The following is a 24712-nucleotide window of genomic DNA, read 5'->3' on the forward strand; positions in this document are numbered from 1 at the left end:
ACAACCTGGCTTCTCCAAATGTATCTATGGTTCAATGATGGTCAATGGCGCAGATCTGTATTCTTCCAACCAAGGCTGAAAACCCCTAGGTAGTTTCCTAGAGAATGATAAATCTGTGACCCTCGTGATGGAGCCATGATGTAAAAAGGCTGCTGTCCTGTCTCTGGTCCTTTTAGGATGTATGGATGTCTTGGCAGAATCTCTCTGGCTGTTTCTCTCTTTGTCTCTTTATACTCTGTCACCACTTTTTTGGCATATCATGTCAAAATATTCAAATCAGTGTCACCTAAGCATTATACCAGTACTTTTGATACCCCTTGACCTTTGATCCATAAATACCATTTATATTCCTCCAGCGGTGTATGTAAATCTGCTCGGTCCGGTCTGATGGGTGGGGCTTATTGTCCATCTCTCCCCCCTCCTGGTTTGCTCTACTCATTTCTTTCGGGTAATTCCTGCGTTCGGGTAGAGTTACCACGCGTGCGCATTCAAATGTCCTCTCGCGCATGCGCAGTATGCTTTGCCCAACTGTGGGCAAAGCATAAAATCAGTATTGTGTATGCGCCAGTATACGCCATTATGTTCTATGACCTGGAAATATTGCGATGCGTGAGGGAACGCACAATTTGCATCACAATACTTCCAGGCCATAGAACGTAATGGCATATACTGGCGCATACACAATACTGATTTTATGCGTTGCCCACAGTTGGGCAAAGCATACTGTACAAGTGCGAGAGGACATTTGACTGTGCACACACAGTAACTCTAAGCGAGCTGTGATATTCACAGAAAATAATACGTACAGCAAGCCAAGAAGTGGGGTGGAGACGGTCAATAAGCCCCGCTCATCGGAACGGACCGAGCAGATTTACACACACCGCGGGAAGAATATAAACGGTATTTATGGATCAAAGATGGGGAGTCAAAGGGTATCAAAAGTACTGGTATAATGCATAGGTGACACTAAATTGAGTGATATTTTTACATGATATGCCAAGAAAGTAGTGAAAGATTACAGTACCTTTAACAAGTGTCCCTCATTCAGTATTTACATAAAGGGTAAGAATGGAGAGGAGATCAAGCAGCATTACTTGATTTAAACTATTTGCATAGTTTTTCCCTCTCTGCTTTAGAAGTCAACAAACTGGCTCCATTACACAATGCATTATTAGTATATCAGCAAACATCACAAGTGATCAAGGATAAGCACACAATAAAAGTCAATATTACAGGCATAAACAAACAAAAGTCTGTTTTCTTGACCAACCAGAAATCAACACTTAAATTTGAAAGCCAACATACAGATAACAGTCTGTTATTCTTCATTTGCTAAAAATGGCTGTCTGGTTAATTAAGATACAATGCTGCATGTCTTCACAATGCTGAAAGTAAAAAATATGATTTTCCTATAATTCATTTCTCACACTCCAGGTATGGTGACTTTTCTCTCTGTGTGGGATTTTTGATGTTTAAAAAGGTTGACCACTAGTTGGACAATCCCTTCTCATTCCTCATGTTTGGTCCTGTTAAAGTAAAAACACTTATACAAACCTCCCATGCCGGCACCGTTTCAGTGGTGTTGGCACTTGGGTTCTTGGGTCTCTTTTGAGGTTGTTACGTCATGTGAGCCCTGTGCCCAATCAGTGCTGGTGACACTGTCCCCACTTTGGGACAAATCGAACATCATGAGACAGTCAGAGAGCAGCCACAGCCATGGCTTCCTGTTGGTGTTCAATATGTCCGATGGTGGGAACAGTGAAGCTGCCGCTGATTGGGCGCAGGGCTCGTGTGATGTGACAAACACACATAAGACCCGGGACAGCGAGTCTCGACACAGCTGAGTATGAGTGTTTTTATTTTAATGAGACCAAACATGAGGAATGATTTGGATTTCAAGATGCACTTTTTTTCCTTAAAATTTTGGGGGAAAATGATGGGTGTGCATCTTATAATGTGGATATACCTTACCGGCCGGTAAGTGGTGGAGCAGGGTCCCAATTGTCGTTGATGGAGGAGGCAAGAGTGGCATGTTGCTCTAGGCTGAGATGAGGGAGTATTCCGGTGTGCACCGCTGCAGGTGAAAATGGCGGCGGTGCTCTGTGGTGTGGAGGGCTCGGACAGCATTTTGTGAAAGTCCGGAGCCCCCTGTACATCCATTACTGCAATGTGGTGGCCTCTGGGAAGATGGCCGCAGAGGGCGGCACATGCTCAGACGATATCTCGTTGCCGAGATCTCAAGCTGAGCATGCACTGCCCCCTGGCGGCTATTTTCCCGGAGACAACCCTTACTGCAATTCGGTGGCCTCCGGGAAAATGGCCGCCGGGGGTGGCACACACTGAGATAGGGATTTCAGCAACAAGATTTTGTCCCGAGATTTCGGGAGATGAGATCTCGGCACCCAAGCTCTCATTGCCAAGATCTCAATCTAAGCCTTTGCAGACCCCCGTGGCCATTTTCCCGGAGGCCACCGTAGCTCAGTAATGGATGTGCAGAGGGCTCCGAGCTTTCACAAAATGCTGGCGGAGCCCACCTGTACCATAGAGCACCGCAGCCATTTTTACCCTCAGCGGTGTACATTGGAACACCCCCTCATCCCAGCCTGTGGCCTGCAGCAACGCACCACTCTTGCCTCCTCCGGCAGCGACCCTGAGACCCCGCCTCACCGCAGCCACCACCCCTGGTAAGCAATGAGGGACATGGATTATAAGAGACGCATGGATTATAAGAGGCACCACCACTTTATTAAAAAAAAGTTTTTTTTCCTATTTTTCTCCTCAAAATTTGGGGTGTCCGAAAAAAACAGTATATATAATTATTCCTTCATTAGAAGATTCACTGACAAGAGGATAAAACTAAACTTTATTAATTCCAAATGTAAAACTATACCCATAATTCACCCCTGAAGGTTAGTCAGAAGGTGACTAATAGAAAAAACATATACCCCACATCTCAGTATATAGGGTGAGGCGACGTATACACACTCGCTCTCCAAGCCTCTCATTTCTACGGGTTTCGTCGTCCTCACCAAATGCGACTCATCAGGAGACTTTATTTAACCTCTACTTTGATGAGGGCTCCGGCGCTGAGCCAGCATCAAGGCGGCATTTAACTGGCACTTCCGGCTGTGCAGCCGGAAATGCGCGCATCGCTGACCCTCATAACATGATTGGGGGTCAGTGACGCGTTGGCATAACAACCAGAGGTCTCCTATATGTAGCAGAGCTGATCAAATATGGGATGCTTCTAGCCTCCCATGGAGGCTATTGAAGCATGCCAAAATAAAAAAAAATAAAATTATAGAAAAAAATAAAAAAAATATAAAAGTTTAAATCACCCCCCCTTCGCCTCATTCAAAATAAAACAATTAAAAAAATCACACATACACATATTAGGTATCGCTGTGTTCAGAATCGCCCGATCTATCAATAATAAAAAGCATTAACCCGATCGCTAAACGGCGTAGTGAGAAAAAAAATCAAAACGCCAGAATTACGGGTTTTTTTGGTCGCTGTGACATTGCATTAAAATGCAATAACGGGCGAAAAAAATGTATCTGCACAAAAGTGGTATCATTAAAAACATCACCTCGGCCCACAAAAAAATAAGCCCTCATCCAACCCCAGATCATGAAAAATCAAGACGCTGTGGGTCTCGGAAAATGGAGCTTTTTTTTTTACCACTTATATAAGAAAAGAACCTAGACATGTTTGGTGTCTATGAAGTCGTAATGACCTGGATAATTATAATGTCAGGTCACTTTTAGCATTTAGCGAACCTAGCAAAAAAGTCAAACAAAAAACAAGTGTGGGATTGCATTTTGTTTTGCAATTTCACCGCACTTGGCCATATTGATGGAGAAATAAAAAAGTTATGGCTCTGGAAAGAAGAGGAGGGGGAAAATGAAAATGCAAAACCAAAAATACCCCTGGTCGTTAAGGGGTTGATATTGACCTATATTCAAGCGAGACTAACATAGTAACATAGTTTTGAAGGCTGAAGGAAGACCTTATGTCCATCTAGTTCAGCCTATTTTTAGTGCAGCTGTTCTGCATTGTTGATCTTGGGGAAGGCAAAAAACCCACAGAGTAGAAGCCAATTTTCTCCATAGGGAAAAAAATTCCTTCCCCTACGCTGGGTCAACCATCTACCTATAATATTCTGTTATTCGTAACCTTCTATACTGTTACTCACAAGAAAAGCATCCATTCCTTTCTTAAATTCATTCAGTGAGTTGGCCATCACCACTTCCTCAGGAAGAGAATTCCACAGCCTCACTGCTCTTACCGTGAAGAACCCTCCTCTATGCTAGAGGAAGAAAACCCTAAAATCATGTATCGTTTTATCCAAAACAGTCAGAAAACTAGCCACATATTGGCAGACCCCAGACTTCACACTATATACTTTCATTATAAGCCACTCCAGTGTCAGGAATAGATAGTATGTGACAATACAGTATATACCGCTCAGGGAACACTGAACTTCCAGAGATCATTTCCATAATCATACTAAGTAATGGCACAGATCTCCCGGACATTATGGCTGCACATATCCCGAGTCTTTATAATGATATTGCACTCATTCCCTGACAGACCACAGCATGGCCATTAGTTAGAAGCTGCTAATGATCTGTGGAGCAGGTAAGTTTTCCCTGAGTGGTATAAAGCTCTGGCAAAAATTATGAGACCACGTTCAAATGTTCAGTTTGTCTGATTCTTCTCTTTATAGGTATATTTTTCAGTAAAATGAAAATTGTTCTTTTAGTCTTCAAACTTCTAACAACATGTCTCTGAATTTCCAAGCAATAAATTTTGTGTTTTGTTTCTGAAAAGGAGAAATGGTCAAAATTAAAAAAAAAAAAAAAAAAATGCAGTGCTTGCAGACCTCAAATAATGCAAAGAAAACAAGTGCAAAATCATTTAGAATCAACAATACTAATGTTTTAACTCAGGAAGAGTTCAGAAATCAATATTTTGTGGAACAACCATGATTTTTAATCACAGCTTTCATGCGTCTTGGCATGCTTTCCACCAGTCTTTCACACTGCCCCTGGTGCAAAAATTGAAGTAGTTCTTTTTTGTTACATGGCTTGTGACTATCCATCATCCTCTTGATTACATTCCAGAGGTTTTCAATGGGGTTCAGGTCTGGAGATTGGGCTGCCCATGACAGGGTTTTGATGTGGTGGTCTCTTAATTTTTGCCAGAGCTGTATATTGGGCCATCTGAAAACTGAGTTTAGTCTAGGACTATTTGTCTGCACTACTAATTGACAGCTGTTATTATACCAAACTAGGGCAGTCCCTATAGGAGGAAAAGCACAATAATTATACTGTATTTTCACATACTTTCTATTCCTAACTGACCGCCACTGGAGTGGCTTATAAACTTACAAAGTATATAGTTTGAAGTCTGGGGTCTGACAATATGTGACTAGTTTTCTGACTATTTTCAGATAACAAGATACATGATTTTAGTTTTTTTTCTTGCGTAGTCTTGCTTGAATATAGGTCAATATTAAATAAAGTCTCCTGATGAGTCACCTTTGGTGAGGACAACAAAACGAGTAGACATGAGAGGCTTGGAGAGGAAGTGTGTATATGTCCCTCACCCTATATACCGAAATGTGGGTTCTTTTCTATTAGTCACCTTCTGACTAACCTTCAGGGGGTGAACTATGGGTATAGTTTTACATCTGGAATTAATAAAATTTTGTTTTATCCTAATGTCAGCAAACATGAGGAATGACAAGAGACAACCCCTTTAAGAAGATCCAATTTTGGGTTAACAGTTGATTTCCAAGTAAAATATTTCCCATATTAAGAAAATGAAAAAGGCTTCTCCCCTATGTGACATCTCTGATGTTTATTAACATTTGATTTCCGGTTAAAACATTTCCCACATTCTGAACAGGAAAAAGGCTTCTCCCCTGTGTGAGTTCTCTTGTGGTTAACAAAATGTGATTTATGTGCAAAACATTTTCCACATTCTGAACAGGAAAAAGGCTTCTCCCCTGTGTGGATTTTCTGGTGCCTAATACAATCTGATTTATTGTTAAAACATTTCCCACATTCTGAACACGAAAAAGGCTTCTCCCCTGTGTGGATTCTCTGGTGCTTAACACAATCTGATTTATAGTAAAAACATTTCCCACATTCTGAACAGGAAAAAGGCTTCTCCCCTGTGTGAGTTCTCCAGTGCCTATCAAGAACCGATTTCTGATTAAAACATTTCCCACATTCTGAACAGGAAAAAGGCTTCTCCCCTGTGTGAGTTCTCAGGTGAGTAACAAGCTCTGATTTCCATGTAAAATATTTCCCACATTCTGAACATGAAAATGGCTTCTTTGCATTAGGAACAGTTTGTTTTTTAATGCCTCTTTTGTGAATTTGATTTTCCTTCGTAGTCGGTAATGAATCAGAAAATGGGACCTGTTTCATAGGATCAAATGACAGATCTTTGCTGTGAATGGATGATGGTATATCTAGAGTAAAAGCAATCACTTCAGTTGTATCTTGTAGGATCTCAAGATCATCAGATTTAAAAACTGAAGATGTCAGCTGTCTCTCTGATCTCCTGGTACAGTCATCTGCTAAGATAAAAAATTATTATTATTTTTAAGTAAATTATCCTTGAGTTTTAGGTTTTTGAACATTTCTACTTAAACTGTCCGTCAAAATGGCAAGCTGTGTAATAAACTTTAATTATTTATTTACTTAAACAATGACAGTTCACAGTCAAATAGAAAACCTTGTTGGATGAACCAGTAGTGCGTGATGTGCAACTGTTTGTTCATTCTGCCTCCCAAATATAGAATAAAAAGAAACTAATCAATGTTATGTAGGTGGAAATAATACCAATTCTCATCTCACAAAAAAGTCCTTACTCAGGTCCATCATCTGTCAATGGAACAACAGAGGTTCCCACACTATTAGTGGCTCAAAGACTGTTGAACAGCAACAAGGTTTCCATAAACCAATCCAGCAAAATCCACACTCACTTCTTGCAGTGTGCTCAAACAACATTTAGGATCCCTGTATTCAGCAATACTATAGTGAGAACAACCCGCTTACCGTATTATTCGGATTATAAGACACACTTTTTCCCCCAAAATTTTGGGGGAAAATTGGGGTGCATCTTATAATGAGATATACTTTACCGGTAACTTTGTTGCAGGCTGGGATGAGGGGGTGTCCGGCAGTGCTGCAAGTGCCCGGCGGTGCAGTGGGGGTCTCCGGTGCTGCGCGAGGGTCTCAATGCTGCGGGAGCATGTGCATGTGCCGCCCCTGGCAGCCATTTTCTCGGAGTCCACCACACAGGAAGCCATGGAACTGTGGTGGGGCTCTGGCCTTTTACAAAGTGTCGGCAGAGCCCCCACAGCATCGGACACCCCTGCGCAGCACCAGAGACCCGCAGCAGCACTGGACACTCGCAGGAGCAACGGACACCTGCAGCGGCAGGCAGGGCCACCATCAGGGCATTCCTGCCCTGACTAGTGTATGGGGCCCGGTGGGCAGAGGGGGCCCGCATCAGGCCCCATCTCATCTGCTTACCGGGCCCTACTGGTAGGCTGAACCAGGCCCTTAGTGGTGATACTATTATGTTTTTTTATTAATGATCAGTATTGTATTGTCACCATGTGGTGGTAATATGTGATCTGGGCATGGTATGGTGGTATTTGTCCCTTGTATGTGGTATTACAGGTCACTATGTGGTGGTAATATATGGTATTTGGCCCTTTGGATGTGATATTCTGAAGGGTTAATACTAAAATCAGAGTTGAAGTTTGATTTTATCCATTCTTTGGAGGTTTCGTTTCTTAACTTTTGTTGCTGTAAGATAAATTTTTATAATTGGCATGGGCTGTCATGAAACCAGACTGTTCTCATCAGGTACAAAGATAAAGGAGGCGGGAGTGTAAAACTCTGAAGAATATGCCATTATACTACTTTCTATTTGGATACGGACATATATGTAGTTTCCGGTTTTCTTGCAATATTATTGGCTTATAAAGTGAAATGATGCTATTGGTACTTGAGAACCTTGCATAATTGAGCAAAAGATTATAAAAGATGTGACTAAAATAAAGGGGCTTAGTGATCTGCCTCGATCCTCCCGTACAGAGACCCCAGTCTCCGTGTGGTCATTTGAGTTGCTAGCAACACTGGAATAATTTGGAAATCACTGGCTCAACCGTGAAGGGTTAATTTAGCCCTCCCAAAATAGCTTCCTCGACAGTGGCACACAACGTGGGGCCCCCTGAATAGGGACGCCTCTGCCCCCGGAGGACAACAAGACAAAGGACCCTCAGAGCGGACACAGGTGCTGGAAAATTATGACTGATCACCCCCCACGACCACGGTAAGTTGGCAGTTATACTGTTCAGACTGACCGTTGGTGTGGTTTTCCTGTGCTTGTTGCTGCAAAGAGGATCTGAGGTTTGTCCCCTGGTGGGGTGATTCATGGGTGGAATCATATAGAGGTGTAGTCCCGTTGGGGGCCCAGTGCTCGAACCGTACCTCATAAGGGACGGACACCCCGGATTGACCAGTGATTGTGACTCTTTATAGTCAAAATATCCTGAAATTCCTGATCATTATTAGTAATTGGGCATGGTGAGTGATCGAAGATGGGTAGGATACGTAACTCAGGTATATATAGATAGATATATATAACCAGAGGTGTCCGGAGGGATAGTCTGAGACGCCCTCCTCCTTTTACTGAGTACCGCGAATTTTGGGCTTCCCAGAGGGGGTTGACCCTGTGGAACAAACGGAGACGGCCGCTCCAGTATTGTGCACAATTTGTCAGGATATTTAGCTCTAAAGGAGAGAATTATGTTTCTGTGGAAGAAAAAGAAAGGTTTGGAATTGTGTGAAGGATCAGATACTGTTAGTCTTATGATTCAAAGACGAGGAAAGAAATTTGTCAGGAATGCAGGAAAAATATTTTCGATTCTGGGATTTCCTAAGGGCGGGAGGTTGCAGCCTACGCTATGGGATGAAGGAGTTAAAAAAATAAATAAATAAATAAATAAAGGGAGGTTGACTGATGATGGATTACTTGAAGGCGCTGAGGAACTCCGTGGCTTGGCACATGAATTGTATAATGAAGGTTATGTGGAAATTGAACAGCAAGTGAATTCTGATTGTTTCTGTTACTGCTATGTTGAAGAAGGAAAAAAATTGTCTATTATGACAGGGACGGGATGTTTTTTTTTTGGTTCAAGAAAGTGACTGTGCTGTGAGGAAGTGATTGATATTAATGTGTCAGGGAAATAGTTAAAAGTGATGATTTGAAACAAGAAGTTTCCCTGCTAGATGATAAGGTCCCTCCCCAGGAAATCAAGCCTCCTCCCGACTGTAAGCTCTGTGCCCCTTAACCCTAAGGCACCGATTTATCCTGGACTACCGAAACTCAGTATGCCCCCACCCTATGATCCTGCCGGGTGGATCTGTGCTGTATGTGGAGTTACTAATCCTCAGTGGAGAGAGGTCTGTTATAATTTGTTATAATTGTGGCACTAGGAGACCGGGAGAAGCAGCCCCCACCCCCACCTTTCCTTTGTTAAACTCTGACGTTACCTATTATCATCCACCGCTAGCCTTAGTCCCCGTTATTGCTAGTGGTTATGAGTAGCCACCCCTTCCATTTACCAGCTCCAGAGGAAAAAAAAAAAGTTTTCAGACTTTAACCTGCTCTGTTCAGGAGAGAGAAAAAAAAAAAAAAGAGCAAACAGCAGCCTCCAGCCCCCACCGCAGCTGCGAGCACACAGTGTGCCCTTCAGCCCACACAGCAAACTCTGCCCCCCCTCAGACTTCAGCTAGTGGGAGCCCTGCTCCTCAGCCCCTCCCTGCTAATTCTCATTACTGCTCAGTTTGTAATCTCTCTCATATGTCCTGTAAATTTACTAGGGGTAGATTTATTATGACAGTTCCGCTCCAGAATACAATTCCAAGATGATGGTCAGATGGGTTTTTTTTTGTTATATAATCCCTATGTAGATGAAGACAGTGAGGAAATCTGTATTTTGCATGCCCTTCCTACAGTTATGATGGCCCTGATAGGCCAAGGTCCACCCCCAATATTGACTGAGGATCAATGACTCACCCCATACCTCTCAGAGATACTATCTAAAATCTGGTCAAAAGGGCCAAATGATATAGGGAAAATGCCTGCAGAACCAGTAAAAGTGTTTTTCAAACCTGGTGCCTAATCCTCATACTCTTTTGTCCCAAATACCCCAGGATGCTGCTTGGTTTACAGTTATTGATCTTACCAATGCCTTCTTTAGCATTCCGTTACACCCAGACTGCCAGTTTCTATTTGCATTCACTTAGCAGGGCAACAGTTAATATGGACAGTTATGTCACAAGGGGCCCAAAACAGTCCCAACCAGTTTGCAAAAAATATGAGCAGGTGTCTTTTGCCATTGTTGTCATTGTTAGCCTCCTTAAAGCATCTGGCAGCACTGAACTGTCGGGTTTCGGCCTCGAGACTTCAGTTCTTGGGTCACTGTCTCCTTCAGGGTGCCAGACACCTCGCAGAAAGAAAAATAGCGGTCAGCTCCATTCCTTTCCCAAAAGATGAAACTGAACTCCAGCGTTTTCTTATGCACTTATTGTTGTCAGTGGATACCGGATGCATCCCGCATAATGCAACCCCTTTACAATGTCTTGAAAGACGTATAATGAACTATAAGGAAAGATGGCAGTGATGAGGATTTTCTCCAACATGATTGTTCCCAACTTCTGACAGAAGAAACAGCTACTCCACCAAATGTCAGTGAGAATCCACTCCCAAATCCTGATCTGGTGTTATACACAGATGGTTCAAGATATGCTGACGAGTTTGGTAGATTCCACCCGGGATATGCTGTTACCACAGAGGACACTGTAGAGCACACAGCTGCACTCCCGCCCTCACAGTCAGCACAAGAAGAAGAACTCCAGGCTCTGTCTACTGCATGTACTTTGGCCAACAACAGATGGGCTAATATATACACGGACTCACCGTATGCATTTGGTATTGCTCACGATTTTGGGGCTCTATGGGCCAATCGAGGGTTTATTACTACTGCCGGAACCCCAGTGAAAAAATGCTGAAGCTGTTAAAACCCTCATGGACTCGATCAAATTACCTACTCAGGTGTTATTATCAAAGTTAAGGTGCACGGTCCTAGGACCAGTCCACAGACTGTTGGCAACACATTTGCGGATATGCAAGCAAAAGCCGCCGCTCTTTTACCCGTTAAACCAACCATACCAACTATGGTGACCACACACACTCTCAGCGTAAACAGTTACAAGAAGCACTGACCCTACAAGAACCTGATGATCTACAACAGACTGAAGTTTTCTGTCGGACCCCGCGAGACCGCTTAATGACGATGCAGAGAATGTCTCCAAAGGAAGAGGTGAAGCAATGGAAGACTGATGGGGCACAAATGGATAATGGTCTCTGGAAAAAAGGATGTACCCTGCTATGGGAACATGGGCCTACATATCGAGGAAAGAATCAGGCCCTCGCACTGGTGCAAAAATTCTACTGGGCCCCGGTTCTCCAGTTGGCCGGAAGCATTCCCTGTTACGCACAAGACTGCAAAGACCACAGCGAAGAAACTGGTGATGGAAGTTATATGCAGATATGGGGTTCCAGAAGTTGTTGAAAGTGATCAAGGCCCGGCATTTTCTTCCCATGTGTACCAAGAAGTTCTGACAATGCTTGGATCCACTGTAGCCCTCCATACTCTGTACCACCCACAATCCAGTGGGAAAGTTGAGAGGCTGAACGGCACACTGAGGGGACAATTGACCAAAATGATGCAGGAGACTACGGCTCCATGGCCAGAGCTCCTACCCATTGTACTATACCATATTCGTACTACCCCTATTGCAAAATATGGCCTGTCCCCATATGAGATATTGTTTGGTACTAGGCCCCCAGTTGCAAATTTCCAGCCCCAGCAGTTATCAGAAGAGGCTGACTGTGTTGTTCAATATGTTATTCTGCTTAGTAAAAATCTTGCTAACACCTATGTTCTAGTTTTCTCTTCTTTTCCAGATTCAGCAGAAACCGACACCTGTCACAACCTGAAGCCTGGTGATTTGGTAGTCGTGAAGAGGCATGTCAGGAAGCACGCACTAGAACCCTTGTATGACGGTCCCTATCAAGTTCTCCTCATCACCCAACAAGCCAATAGCAAATGAAGGGACATAATGTTTTGGTTTTCCGCATTTTTCATATTATTATTATTGGTAGAAGATAAAAGTTAAAGTTAGAAGATATTCAAAGACTCAGAGATTAATACGATAAAGATAATGATCGTACTAAGGACAGTTGGTGGTCAGACACTTTCTCCTTTCTCAATCCAGCCAATTGGTTTAAGGGAATTGGGGGCTGGATAGCTGGGATCTTACAGAGCTTATTACACGTTGCTGCCTGTATCCTTGTTGTATTTGTCATACTAAAACTTGTTCTTTGGTGTATTTCTGTATGTATTAGGAAATTCTGCACTAAGACAGCTAATGATGATACCAAAGGTGTCGTTGCCCCTGCTCTTCTCTGCACCGATCTCAAAAGGCTACTTGATGAAAATGTTGAAACCAGGCACATGCCTACCAACAAAAGATCTCCACCACCGTCATCAAAAATTGTTATTCGTGAACTGCAGTATACAGGGGGGACGGGTGCGCCGTGACAGCCATGACTGGTAACACTTCATCAGTCATGTGAAGACCAGTACCCCTCAAGCTGTTAGCTTGGGATAGCACCTCTGATGCTGCATATGTGTTAAAAAAAATTTATCTAGGGGGGAATGTGAAGGGTTAATACTAAAATCAGAGTTGAAGTTTCGTTTTATCCATTCTTTGGAGGTTTCGTTTCTTAACTTTTGTTGCTGTAAGATAAATTTTTATAATTGGCATGGGCTGTCATGAAACCAGACTGTTCTCATCAGGTACAAAGATAAAGGAGGCGGGAGTGTAAAACTCTGAAGAATATGCCATTATACTACTTTCTATTTGGATACGGACATACGTGTAGTTTCCGGTTTTCTTGCAATATTATTGGCTTATAAAGTGAAATGATGCTATTGGTACTTGAGAACCTTGCATAATTGAGCAAAAGATTATAAAAGATGTGACTAAAATAAAGGGGCTTAGTGATCTGCCTCGATCCTCCCGTACAGAGACCCCAGTCTCCGTGTGGTCATTTGAGTTGCTAGCAACACTGGAATAATTTGGAAATCACTGGCTCAACCGTGAAGGGTTAATTTAGCCCTCCCAAAATAGCTTCCTCGACAATATCATTGGTCATTTTAAAAATTGAAAAATAAATAAAAAATATACCTAAATACTATTGGATATTTTCACAAATGATTAATAGGTTAGAGTAGAGCAGGGCCCAGCCAAAAGAGTCTACCTTGTCGTGGTGGCAGATTTAAAAAAACTTTTGGCCAAAACAAGAGCTGCTGGCTACGTGTGTAATCTGGAGATGGGAAATGTTAATGTGTGATTGGTGATAAGTCGAGTTTTTCCAAGACAGAGTGGTGGGACTGTGGACAGTTCAAGGGGTGGAGCCTGGGTGGAGTCTCAAGAGGGCCCCGAAAATTTTGCCAGTATGAGGCCCCAAAATTCCTAGTGGCAGCATCACCCTACTCCAGCCTCCACCAGCAGGGACCCTGGGACCCTCACTCCTCCTAGAGATTATAACCCTCAGTGAATTAATTTATAAAATGGAATCACTTTCTGGGGATTACGACTATTTTGGTTTTCTGTCATTTAGTTATATTAGGGCTTCGGCATATGGTGTGTCCAATCTCATCTGTCCAGCTGGAGTAATCTGCTACCAACTTCAGCCAATTGGAAAGTACCACTCCATCCAAGGAGAGAATGAGGACCTCTGCTGATGCACACCAGCGCCCTGCTTCAACCTTTGCCCCTGGTGACTTAGTGTGGCTCTTCGCCTGAAACATCAGGCTGCAGGTTGAGTCCGCTAAGTTCGCACCGCGCTACATTGGCCCCTTCAAGGTCCTTGAGCAGATCAACCCTGTGGTCTACCGTCTGGCCCTTCCACCACACTATCTCTGACACGTTCCACGTGTCCCTCCTTAAGCCTGTTCACATGTCCCGGTTCTCCAAGTCATCTGCCGGGACATCAGACCTGTCTTCAGACGAGTTTGAGGTCAATGCCATCGTGGGGTGCAAGGTGATGCAGGGCAAAAAGTTTTATTTGGTGGATTGGAAGGGTCATGGTCCAGAGGTTCGGACCTGGGAGCCAGTGGAGAACATCCACGCTCCGCTCCTTATTGCGGCATTTGAGCGTAGCGAGGCTCAGAGAGGAGGGGGCCCTAGGAGGGGGTAATGTTAGGCATCAAGTTCCGGTCGCTGCACAGCAGGAATTTTGAGCCTTGCATTCGGCAGTCTCCCATTCCTCTCCGGCCGCACAGGAAGCTGCTCAGCAGACTCGTCGATCCAGGCGCTCTGCTCAGACCAGCTCTGTAGGTTTAGTTGCTGCTGCCACCTCTGGCCCAGCTATAGTAACACAGGCTGGTCAGCAGCGAGCTACTCCAGGGACTAAGTCCTCCTTTCGGTCCAGTGAGCATGCCCGTGGGACGATCTATCATTGGAGATCGGAGGTCACATGCTCAGGTCCTTCTCCAGGTCGGATTGGACCATCAGGAAGGTCAGGAAGGTCCCGAAAGGATGCTGCTATAAAATAGTCGCATGGCCGCCCAGCCGCATGGCCATGCGCTAGTATAGACAAAGATTAGACCATGTGGAGTGAGCGCTGTATCCATGTATGAAGGTCTCTGGTGAATGACTCATTGGAAACCCCTACCCTTGGTACACATGTGTTGTGCAGCCTAGCCTGTCAAGCGCCCAGGTCTAGGTGTAGGTAGAGGCTGAGTTAGAGACTAGAATCAGTGTCCAACGCTGGCTCTACATGCCACGGTGCACGTGCTCGACACTTCTCCAAGGTCAGCGTCTTTAGTGGTGTCCGCAGATGCGACGCCACGTGCTCAGAAGGTCTAGAGGGACTCTGACCCCGTGTCCTTGGGGCAGAGTTCCGTGACCACATTCTGAGCACCCCCTTGCCGAGCTCTGTGAGTGCTAACAGACTCCGGCATTTAAGTTTCGCGGTACTGCGGCTCTGTGACGTAACAGAGACCGCTCCTGTTCACAACGGGTGATGTTAACCTGCGTTTGACCTTTGTATACTGCTATATACATCCGCCATTACTAAGCAGCAGTTTACCACCTCTGCACGGTGGGCCCCTGGCTGCAAACGCACCTACTGTCATTATGTTATTTGGTGCGGTCCGCTAGCCCATAACACCTCTTTTTCAGTCCTCTGTACTCAGCTTGTGGCTTGTGTATTTGTCTCCTGTTGTGACCGTGGCCTGTTTACTGACTACTCTTGTGTCTTCTCATTCTGTATTCTGTGCTTCTGGTTCTGACCCAGCTACCTGACTATTCTTGCATTCTAACACCACAGAATAGCAGGTATCACCATGGTCCAAGCCTAGGGGTCCCAGTGTAAGTCCAGATACATGTAAGGGTATTAAAGGGTGATGAGCAAGGCAATCCTTGGGATATGGAAAGCAGAGAAGATAGAGCCAAGCATGTTCATGGTGGACATCTTTTGAGCTGCCAAGTGACCCAATACATTGTGTCTGCAAACTATTCCAGCCAGATCTGCATTCAAATAGCTAAATGGCGCTCCTTCTCTTCTGAATCCTGCCATGTGCCCAGACAGTAGTGTACAACCGTACATAGGGTATTGTGCGAAGTTGGAAAATAATTCGTAAAATCCATTTGTTTTCTATTATCCTTTGTTAATAATTCCAACGTTATCACCACATAAAGTGACACACGTCAGATTTTAAAAATTGGGCCTGAGAACACAAAACTGGCTGCAGGAAGAGGTTAAATCAGAGTATTTTGGACACTAACTACAGTAATCAAAAACTGTGAGTATAGACAATAACATCTACTGAAATGATCATACCCAACAGTCTTCATCAGTAATAAATGAGTAACTAGTGGTGAAACCTCTCTGGGGTAATTAGAGTATGGGGCCCGGTGACTTCACAATCTAAACGATCGTAAGGTCCAATATTTTCTGTCAGATGAGTTTTAAGAAGAAATATTAGACATTGATCACCAAGTCTCTCTGTCAGTACAGTGCCGACAGCTTCTATGGCATGAAGATGCTGCTTCATCAGCATGCTATACAAGTGATCAGACTGCAAAAATTTATTGTACCATAGTGGGACTAAGGCCGGAGTCACACTAGCGATTAAATCGGACGAATGCAATGCGCTAAAAAAAAAAATCGCATTGCATTCGTCCCAATGTTATTCTATGGTGCTGCTCCCATCATCCATTTTTTGATCGGATCTGTTCCTCGGACCGAGACAATCGCAGCATGCTGCGATTGTTACCGATTTTCAGATCGGAATTGCCAATGCAAGTCTATGGGTGCGATTAATAATCGCATTGAAAACGCACCACACGTGTGACTTGCGATTAAATCGCAAAACTTCTCCTGGTCAACAGGAAAGAGCATCAGGCATTGGCATTGGATGTCAATTTGATGCTTAGATGCGAATAAAATCGGTTTATCGCCAGAAAATGGGATGACAGACGGATCTCTGGACAAGAAACCTTTGTGCGATTTCGTACCGTAAAAATCGGACAGATTTTTTAATCGTTATGTATGACTCCAGCCTAAGTAAAAAAGTTACAAAAGACTTAAAATAATGCAAATGATTGTACAAATACTTAAACAAAAAATAATAATAATAATAATATCAAAATATATTCTATCTAAATATTAGAATGAAAAAAATCTAAACAATAAAAATACACATATTTGATATTGCCGCATCCGTAACGACCCGACCTACAAAAATGTCCCACTAGTTAACCAGTTTAGTGAATACCATGAAAAAGAAAACAAGGCAAAAAACAATGCATTATCATCATACCGCCAAACAAAAAAGTGGAATAACATGCGATCAAAAAGACGGGTATAAATAAACGTGGTACCACTGAAAACATCATCTTGTCCCCCATAAGGCTTCATCACCAGAAAAATAAAAAAGTTATAGCTCATAGAATAAAGTGATGCAAAAATAATTATTTTTTCTATAAAATAGTTTTATTGTATAAAAGCACCGAAACATAAAAAAGATATAAATGAGGTATCGCTGTAATCGTACTGACCTGAAGAATAAAACCGCTTTATCAATTTTACAACACGCAGAACGGTGTAAATGCACCCCCCCAAAAGAAATTCATGAAATGCTGGTTTTTGTTCATTCTGCTTCCCAAAAATCGGAATAAAAAGCGATCAAAAAATGTCACGTGCCCGAAAATGGTACCAATAAAAACGTCAACTCGTCCCACAAAAAATAAGACCTCACATGACTCGGTGGGTCAAAATATGGAAAAATTATAGCTCTCAAAATGTGGTGATGCAAAAACTATTTCTTGCAACAGAAAGCGTCTGTAAGGCTGCAGAGGGCAGCATACTTCCTCTGTTAAGCCCCGTCCACTGCAGCACCTCTTCCATTCAGCTCCACCTATGTCGGTCTGCATCCTGCGTACCTATCTTTAACATGGGGTACGCAGGTCATGCAGGTGTAAGCGGATACCTTCGCTTGCGTCGTTTTGACGCTGCGCTGAACTGTGTCAAACGCAACGTTACGTTTTGTTGCGGTCAGAGCAGCGTCAAAACGATGCATGCTGTTGGAATGATGCATATTGATCTGTATGTATTGCAACAACTACTACTGTACTGTTTGATATATTGTGAGATTGTTAACAAAGTTCAGTGACAAAAAAAAAAAAACACAGACAGGATGCCCCCTCCTTCTCTTCCCTTCTTGTTGTTGTAATGCTCCCATGCTGCAAGCCAAAGCAGATACCATACTGATCACATTTCATGCTGTAAACTGTTCAACCTGGATATGAATAAATCTACATTCTGTGTTGCTGACTCTGGATGTTACGCTGATTAATCCGCTGCTAACAGGTTATGGGCCCAGAGTCCTAGAGTCCCAGATCCCCAGAGCACAGAGAAAAGAAAAGAAAGGAAGACAGCAAAGATGGCCACCAGCAGCAGCAACTCCATGAAGTTTACAGTACCAAGTCTCACTAACCAGAATTATCAATCCTGGAAATTCAAAGTGAAAATGCTGCTGATAAGAGAAAGTACGTGGAAATACACACAGGAGCCTAAACCTGACCCAGTATCACAGGAGTGGATAGAGATGGATCAGAAAGCACAAAGTACCATATCACTCAGTATAGATGATGATCAGATTGTGCATGTGTGTAAAAGTGAAACTGCAAGAGAAATGTGGGAGCAGGTGCAAAAGGTGCATGAGAGGATAAATTTAAGCAATAAACTTTATCTCATGAGAAAATTGTACCAGTCTAAACTACAGAATGGCCAGGATATGCAGGACTACATAACAAGCATTCTAGAGATTGTAGAACGCCTGAGAGGCATTAGGGAAGATTTGAAGGACTTTCATGTAGCTGCATTACTGCTTAGTGGTCTTCCAGAAAACTATGACACGCTTGTAACCGCACTAGATGCACGCCCAGATGATGAGCTTACATTGGAGTATGTCAGAGGGAAGCTCATAGATGAATATAAGCAGAAAGTGGAAGGTGTAAACAACAGGACATGCGATGCAGAATCTGCTTTACAGACACAAAATCTAAATGATAACAGAAAGCACCTAAAAGAAACATGTGAATGTTTTGTTTGCAAGAAATCAGGACATTTGAAAGCCGACTGCAGAGTGAGTCTGGAAAGCTAGAATGAATCAGCTGAAAAAGCAAAGCAGTCTTCAAAGGGTTAAAAGTGTTGTATCTGCAGAAAAAGATTCTGTGAATACTGAAACTGCATTTACGGTCAGTGTAAATACATCAAAGCATGCATAGTGTATAGACTCTGGAGCAACTAGTCACATGACTAATAACAGGGACTTCTTTTCTAAGCTTAACCAAAGTAAGTCAGAGAAAGTGATTATGGCTAATGGTCAGTACATGACTTAACAAGGTATAGGAGATGGTTATATTGATTGTCAAATCTCACCAACACAAAGCAAGAAGATCCCAGTAAAAGATGTGCTCTATGTGCCTAGTCTTGAGAGTAATTTACTATCTGTGAAGAAACTCACAAAACAAGGAAGTGAAGTTACATTTAAGCATGATAGCTGCATCATCTCAAAAGAGGGCCACACACTAGCAGAAGGAAAAATCACAAATGAACTTTACCAGCTTAAATGCAAAGAGTGTGTGTATACTGCTCAGGAAGAAAGGCACAATAACTGCATTCAAGTATGGCATAGGCGCCTAGCACACAGAGACCCAGAAGCAATAAGGAAGTTAGTTCAAAAGCAACTAGCTGAGGACATTACAATTGATCTATGTAACCAGATAATGAAATGTACTAGCTGCATCAAAGGGAAAATGTCTAGAAAAGCTTTTCTTAAGAGAAGTACTACAAGAACAGAACAGACACTAGATTTAATACATACAGATGTCTGTGGTCCAATGAGCACTCAGACTCCTGGGAAGAAGAGATATTTTCTCACATTTATTGATGATCATTCAAGATATACAGTTGTCCATCTGCTTCACAGCAAGAAAGAAGTTCCAGAGAAACTTGAAGTATATCTAGCTGAGGTATATAATAAATTTGGGAGAATGCCAAAGATTCTACGTGCAGACAATGGGACTGAATACACAAGTATTGAGATACAGAGCATTTTAAAGAAAAATGGAATCCTATTTCAGACCAATGTACCATACAATCCTGAGCAAAATGGTGTCGCAGAAAGAAGGAACCGAACACTCTGTGAAAGTGGAAGAAGTATGTTGTTTGATGCAAATCTGCCCACAGCATATTGGGGTGAAGCAATCATGACAGCTTGCTATCTTCAGAACAGACTACCAGGTAAAGCTACAGAGAAAACTCCGTTTGAGGAATGGAACAGCAGAAAGCCAAAACTACATCATATAAGAATATTCGGAAGTAAAGCGCTTGTACATGTTCCCAAAGAAAGGCGAACTAAGTGGGAATCTCACGCTAAGGAAGGGATCCTGGTAGGCTACAGTGTAGCCCAGAAAGGTTATAGGATTCTACACCCAGAAACAAACAAGGTCACAATAAGTAGAGATGTAGTGATTGATGAGAACTTTGTGTCCCCCAAGTTTTGTGACATCACGCCAGTAGTCCAGCTGAAGTCACAATTACAAGACAATAACAAGGAGGATGTAGAGGTCTGGCTGGATTCTTCAACCACTGAAGGAACAACAGAGAAATCAGGTGAATCTGAAATCAGGAGATCGTCAAGATCAAACAGAGGCGTACCAGCTAAACGTCTATCCTACATAGTCAAGACACTGCCTGAATCAGAGCCGCAGTCATGGGATGAAATGCAAGAACTACCTGTCCATGAAAGAACAAAGTGGATCAATGCTGCTAATGAGGAAATCAAATCGCTTCATCAACTGCAAACTTGGAAACTCACCAAGCTGCCACAGGGCAAAAAGGCAATCAAGTGCAAGTGGGTCTTCAAAACCAAATATGACTCTGAAGGTAAAGTCCACAGATTTAAAGCAAGGTTGGTGACAAAAGGATATTCTCAAAAGTATGGCGAAGATTACGATGCTACGTTTGCTCCAGTCGCTAAACAGACCACGTTCAGAGCTTTGTTAGCTGTAGCTGCTGTACAAAAGATGAATGTCAGACATTTGGATATAAAAACTGCCTTTTTAAATGGTGACATTGAGGAGGACTTATACATGACTCAACCTGAAGGTTATGTAAAAGGGGGTGAAGAGAATCTTGTTTGCAAACTACAAAAATCCCTTTATGGTCTTAAGCAATCAGCAAGAGCATGGAATACCAAGATGAATAAGGTCTTGTTGGAAGAAGGTTTTAAAAGAGGTCAAGCGGATCCATGCTTATACACAAAATATACAGATGGAAAGTGGATGTATATTCTCTTATATGTGGACGATGTGATTGTAGTTCATCAGGAAGACGCAGAAATTGGAAAAATGGCTGAAATTCTGAACCAGCATTTTGAAACGAAAGACCTTGGAAATGTGACATATTATCTAGGAATCCAAATCCAGAGAGAGGAAGATGGAAGTTTTCTTCTAAACCAAAGTGCAAAAATTAATTCGATTCTGAATCAGTTTGGAATGTCAGAAGCCAAAGGTATATCAACCCCAATGGAACCATCCTACCTGAAGCTGGAAGGAGAAGATGACCTGTTGCCAAACAATGAGAAATATCGTCAGGCAGTGGGGCACTTCTATACATATCAACTATGACTCGACCGGATATCACAACAACAGTTGGAATCCTTTGCAGATATGTGGAAAAACCACGCCAAAGAGACTGGAATGCTGTTAAGAGACTTCTCCGATATTTAAAAGAAACGCAAGATGTAAATTTAAAGCTGTCTGCAATGGGAGATCTAGAACTCACCGGCTATGTAGATGCAGATTGGGCTGGTGATTCGCATGATCGTAAATCCACAAGTGGATACTTGTTTAAAGATGGAGAAAGTTTAGTCTTCTGGTCTAGTAGGAAACAAGTGTCTGTTGCCTTGTCATCTACAGAAGCGGAGTATGTGTCCGCAGCCTATGCAAGCCAGGAGGTCATTTGGCTAAGACAATTGATGGATGATCTTGGCACACCGTCAACTCAGCCGACGGAGTTTTATGAGGACAACCAAGAATGCATTAAACTTGCATGCAGTGAAAAGATCAGTGCTAGAGCCAAGCACATTGACGTCAGACATCATCATTTACGTGATTTGATAGATCGTGGCATAATTCAGCTCGTCTATTGTGAAACTGATAACATGGCAGCTGACATTATGACAAAGCCATTGCCACGAGCCAGGTTCCAAGAATTGAGAACCACACTGGGACTAAGAGGATAAGTAGTTGTTGAGTGGGGGTGTTGGAATAATGCATATTGATCTGTATGTATTGCAACAACTACTACTGTACTGTTTGATATATTGTGCATATTGTGAGATTGTTAATAAAGTTCAGTGACAAAAAAAAACAGACAGGATGCCCCCCTCCTTCTCTTCCCTTCTTCATTTTTGTCTCTGATCAGTTGATCTCTTTGCTCTGTCTTCAGAATATACCTGAGTGCTGATATAGTGATTTTGAAGTCTAGTGACTTCAGGGCCTTTTCTATCAGACGTGTTGGACATTATTTTTGGCAGGGTTTTTTGCGTGATTGCAGCCAGCATCTTTTCTGTCCTTTCCTATCTAGTTAGTTGGGCCCCATCATTTGCTCAGCCTGTCTTTCTGGCTGAGTTTGTGTTTTCATCTGTTTTTCACCGACAATACATGTTGGGGGCTGTCTATTGCTTTGGGGTCTGCTCTGGGGCAGTTTGGATTTCGTCTTTCTTTCTTTAGGCTTATTTAGCAATCCGGCTGTGACAAGGGGTCTAGGGCACCGTAGGAACCCCCCACGGCTACTGTTAGTTGTGGTGAATAGGATCAGGGGTCTGCAATCCGCTAGCTACCAACCTCTCCGGTTTTCTGGACTTAGCTTGTGTTTTTGTTTTTTCCTCCTCCGGTGACTCATTCATAACAGTTGCTGTTTTGAGGCCAAATGGTGATCACACAATTGTGATCCAGCCGGACTACACCACCGCACCACCGATAAAGCAGCCACAACCGGTGACTGAGAAGAATCTGTGACTTCTCTACATTTAGTGGTTACCACTCACCTGGGTAGTCATATGTAGGAATCTCCTGTTTACACCTCTCATCACCCCTCACATATGTCTCTGTAGTATTAATATGGGTCATATCTTCACCCTGAAATAAATATTGTAAAAGTCACAGACAGATGGAGAAGTCACATCTATGATCAGCTCTAATCCTGCCATCTCCACCATTCTCAATACACAAGTATAAAACATATAATACTGGGGGATAAAACAAGACTGAGCACAAGACCCTCACAGCCGTCTACACATCATAGAGAAGATCTCATGACACCTTCTCTCCATCTACCTGATGATCCTGAGGAACATTGGAATCTTCTTGTTTACAGTCCTGTGGAAGAAGAGGACGGGGACATCTCTCTGGTGTTGTCCTCTTACTGGATAGAACTGGAGGAAACACATACCGGGACTGAATTCATTCTTTACATACAAATAATTATAGGTCATGCGTATTTAGTTCTATCTATTACCTGGTGATGTGAGGGGCTGGGGAACCTCCATCATGACGTCCTTGTACAGATCTTTGTGTCCTTCTAAATATTCCCACTCCACCATGGAGAAATAGACAGAGACATCCTGACACCTTATAGGAACCTGACACATACAATGATACCATCATCCCTCAATCCCTTCATATTATTACTGTATAATGTCCCAGCATTCCCAGCAGTGTCACCTCTCCAGTCAGCAGCTCAGTCATCTTGTAGATGAGTTCTAGGATCTGGTGGTCATTAATGTCCTCATGTATCAGGGAGTGAGGTGGAGGCCCCATCATTGGGCTCAGGGGTCTTCCCCATGCCTCAGACACAGGGTTCTGACAGCGCTCACTAGAGGTCTTCTTCACTACTGTGTAATCCTGGTTATGGAGAGACACATTAATAAATCTCACTACAGACATTTCCAGAGTCCTCACCTCTCCAGTTCTGTCCATCTGTTATTCCCATAGATAAGAATGATGTAATGTGACGTCATCAGAATCTCTCACCTCTCCAGTAAGCCGGAAGAGGATCTCTAGGGTGAGGTGTAATATCCTCTCCGCCATCTTGTCTCTGTCCATAGCCATCCTTGATGGGTAATTCAGGAAAATTCTCTTATGTAGAAGATCTTCACTTAGAGGATCCGATATTGTAGAGACCTGAATGAGAAGATGAGCCGATGTAACATCATAAAAATCCTGTGTAATAATACAATTACTGGAGATAATAAGGGAAACATATGAGGAGATTTATTATTTTACAGTATCTCGTTTTCTTCTTTACATCTACTAATAAAACCTATATATTTAGGCCACAGACAACAAGCAGTTTCCTCCTCGGAGTCGGCAGCTGAATACGTTTCTCATAGACTCATCTTCCATAACGCTAATTCTCGTCTCATTTACCGACACTGGAATCGGCATTAGCAATACTGCAGGAGATATTCATTACACGGGACAGGAGAAATAACTACTTCATGATGAGGACGACATCTTCATCTTCTACTACGGCTCTAGGAACATATTTGTCCAGAGTCCGTTACTGACTCCATCCCCACCGGCCGTCTATATGAAGGTTCCCGTCTTCCCCGCACTGTAATCTTCTATCACGTTAGATCTCAGGTCTAAGTCACACACAGAAGTTTGAGGCTTTCAGAAAAGATTTAGGCTTTACTATATTACAAAAAAACATCTGAAAAAAACATTAAAATGTTTCTAAAGAAAATTGTCTCCCACAGTTCTTCTAAAAAGAAAAATACATGAAAAAAGCAGAAGACACATTTTATTTTTTCACACAATAAACAATTGTTTAAAAAAATTAACCCTTTTGGGCCCCAGAATATAGATGTACACCGCAGGGACGGCACAGGTGCGGCTGCAACAAGGGACGGCACAGGTGCAGCTGCAACAAAAACCCTGGCAGTTTAACCACTTGCTGCTGTGAA

At 42.8% G+C, this 24712-nt stretch overlaps 2 protein-coding genes across 2 annotated transcripts in view; both read right to left on the minus strand.

Moving 5' to 3' along the window:
* LOC141047167 (uncharacterized) overlaps nucleotides 1-24712 on the minus strand; it is a 549720-nt gene that overhangs the window by 309530 nt on the left and 215478 nt on the right. The window lies entirely within an intron of this gene.
* LOC141047169 (uncharacterized) overlaps nucleotides 5701-24712 on the minus strand; it is a 38309-nt gene continuing 19297 nt past the window's right edge. The window contains exons 2-7 of the mRNA XM_073542126.1: nucleotides 23778-23966; nucleotides 23469-23648; nucleotides 23263-23386; nucleotides 23082-23179; nucleotides 22793-22883; nucleotides 5701-6589 (exon numbers count right to left, since the gene is read on the minus strand). Of these exons, the coding sequence (XP_073398227.1) occupies nucleotides 5820-6589; nucleotides 22793-22883; nucleotides 23082-23179; nucleotides 23263-23386; nucleotides 23469-23648; nucleotides 23778-23966 (1452 nt within the window). The 3' untranslated portion in view covers nucleotides 5701-5819. The remainder of the gene's footprint in view (nucleotides 6590-22792; nucleotides 22884-23081; nucleotides 23180-23262; nucleotides 23387-23468; nucleotides 23649-23777; nucleotides 23967-24712) is intronic.

This window comes from Dendrobates tinctorius, unplaced genomic scaffold (assembly GCF_039654945.1).
Source record: "Dendrobates tinctorius isolate UK_male_01 unplaced genomic scaffold, ASM3965494v1 ptg000126l, whole genome shotgun sequence".
In the NCBI taxonomy this organism is placed as follows: Eukaryota; Metazoa; Chordata; class Amphibia; order Anura; family Dendrobatidae; genus Dendrobates; species Dendrobates tinctorius.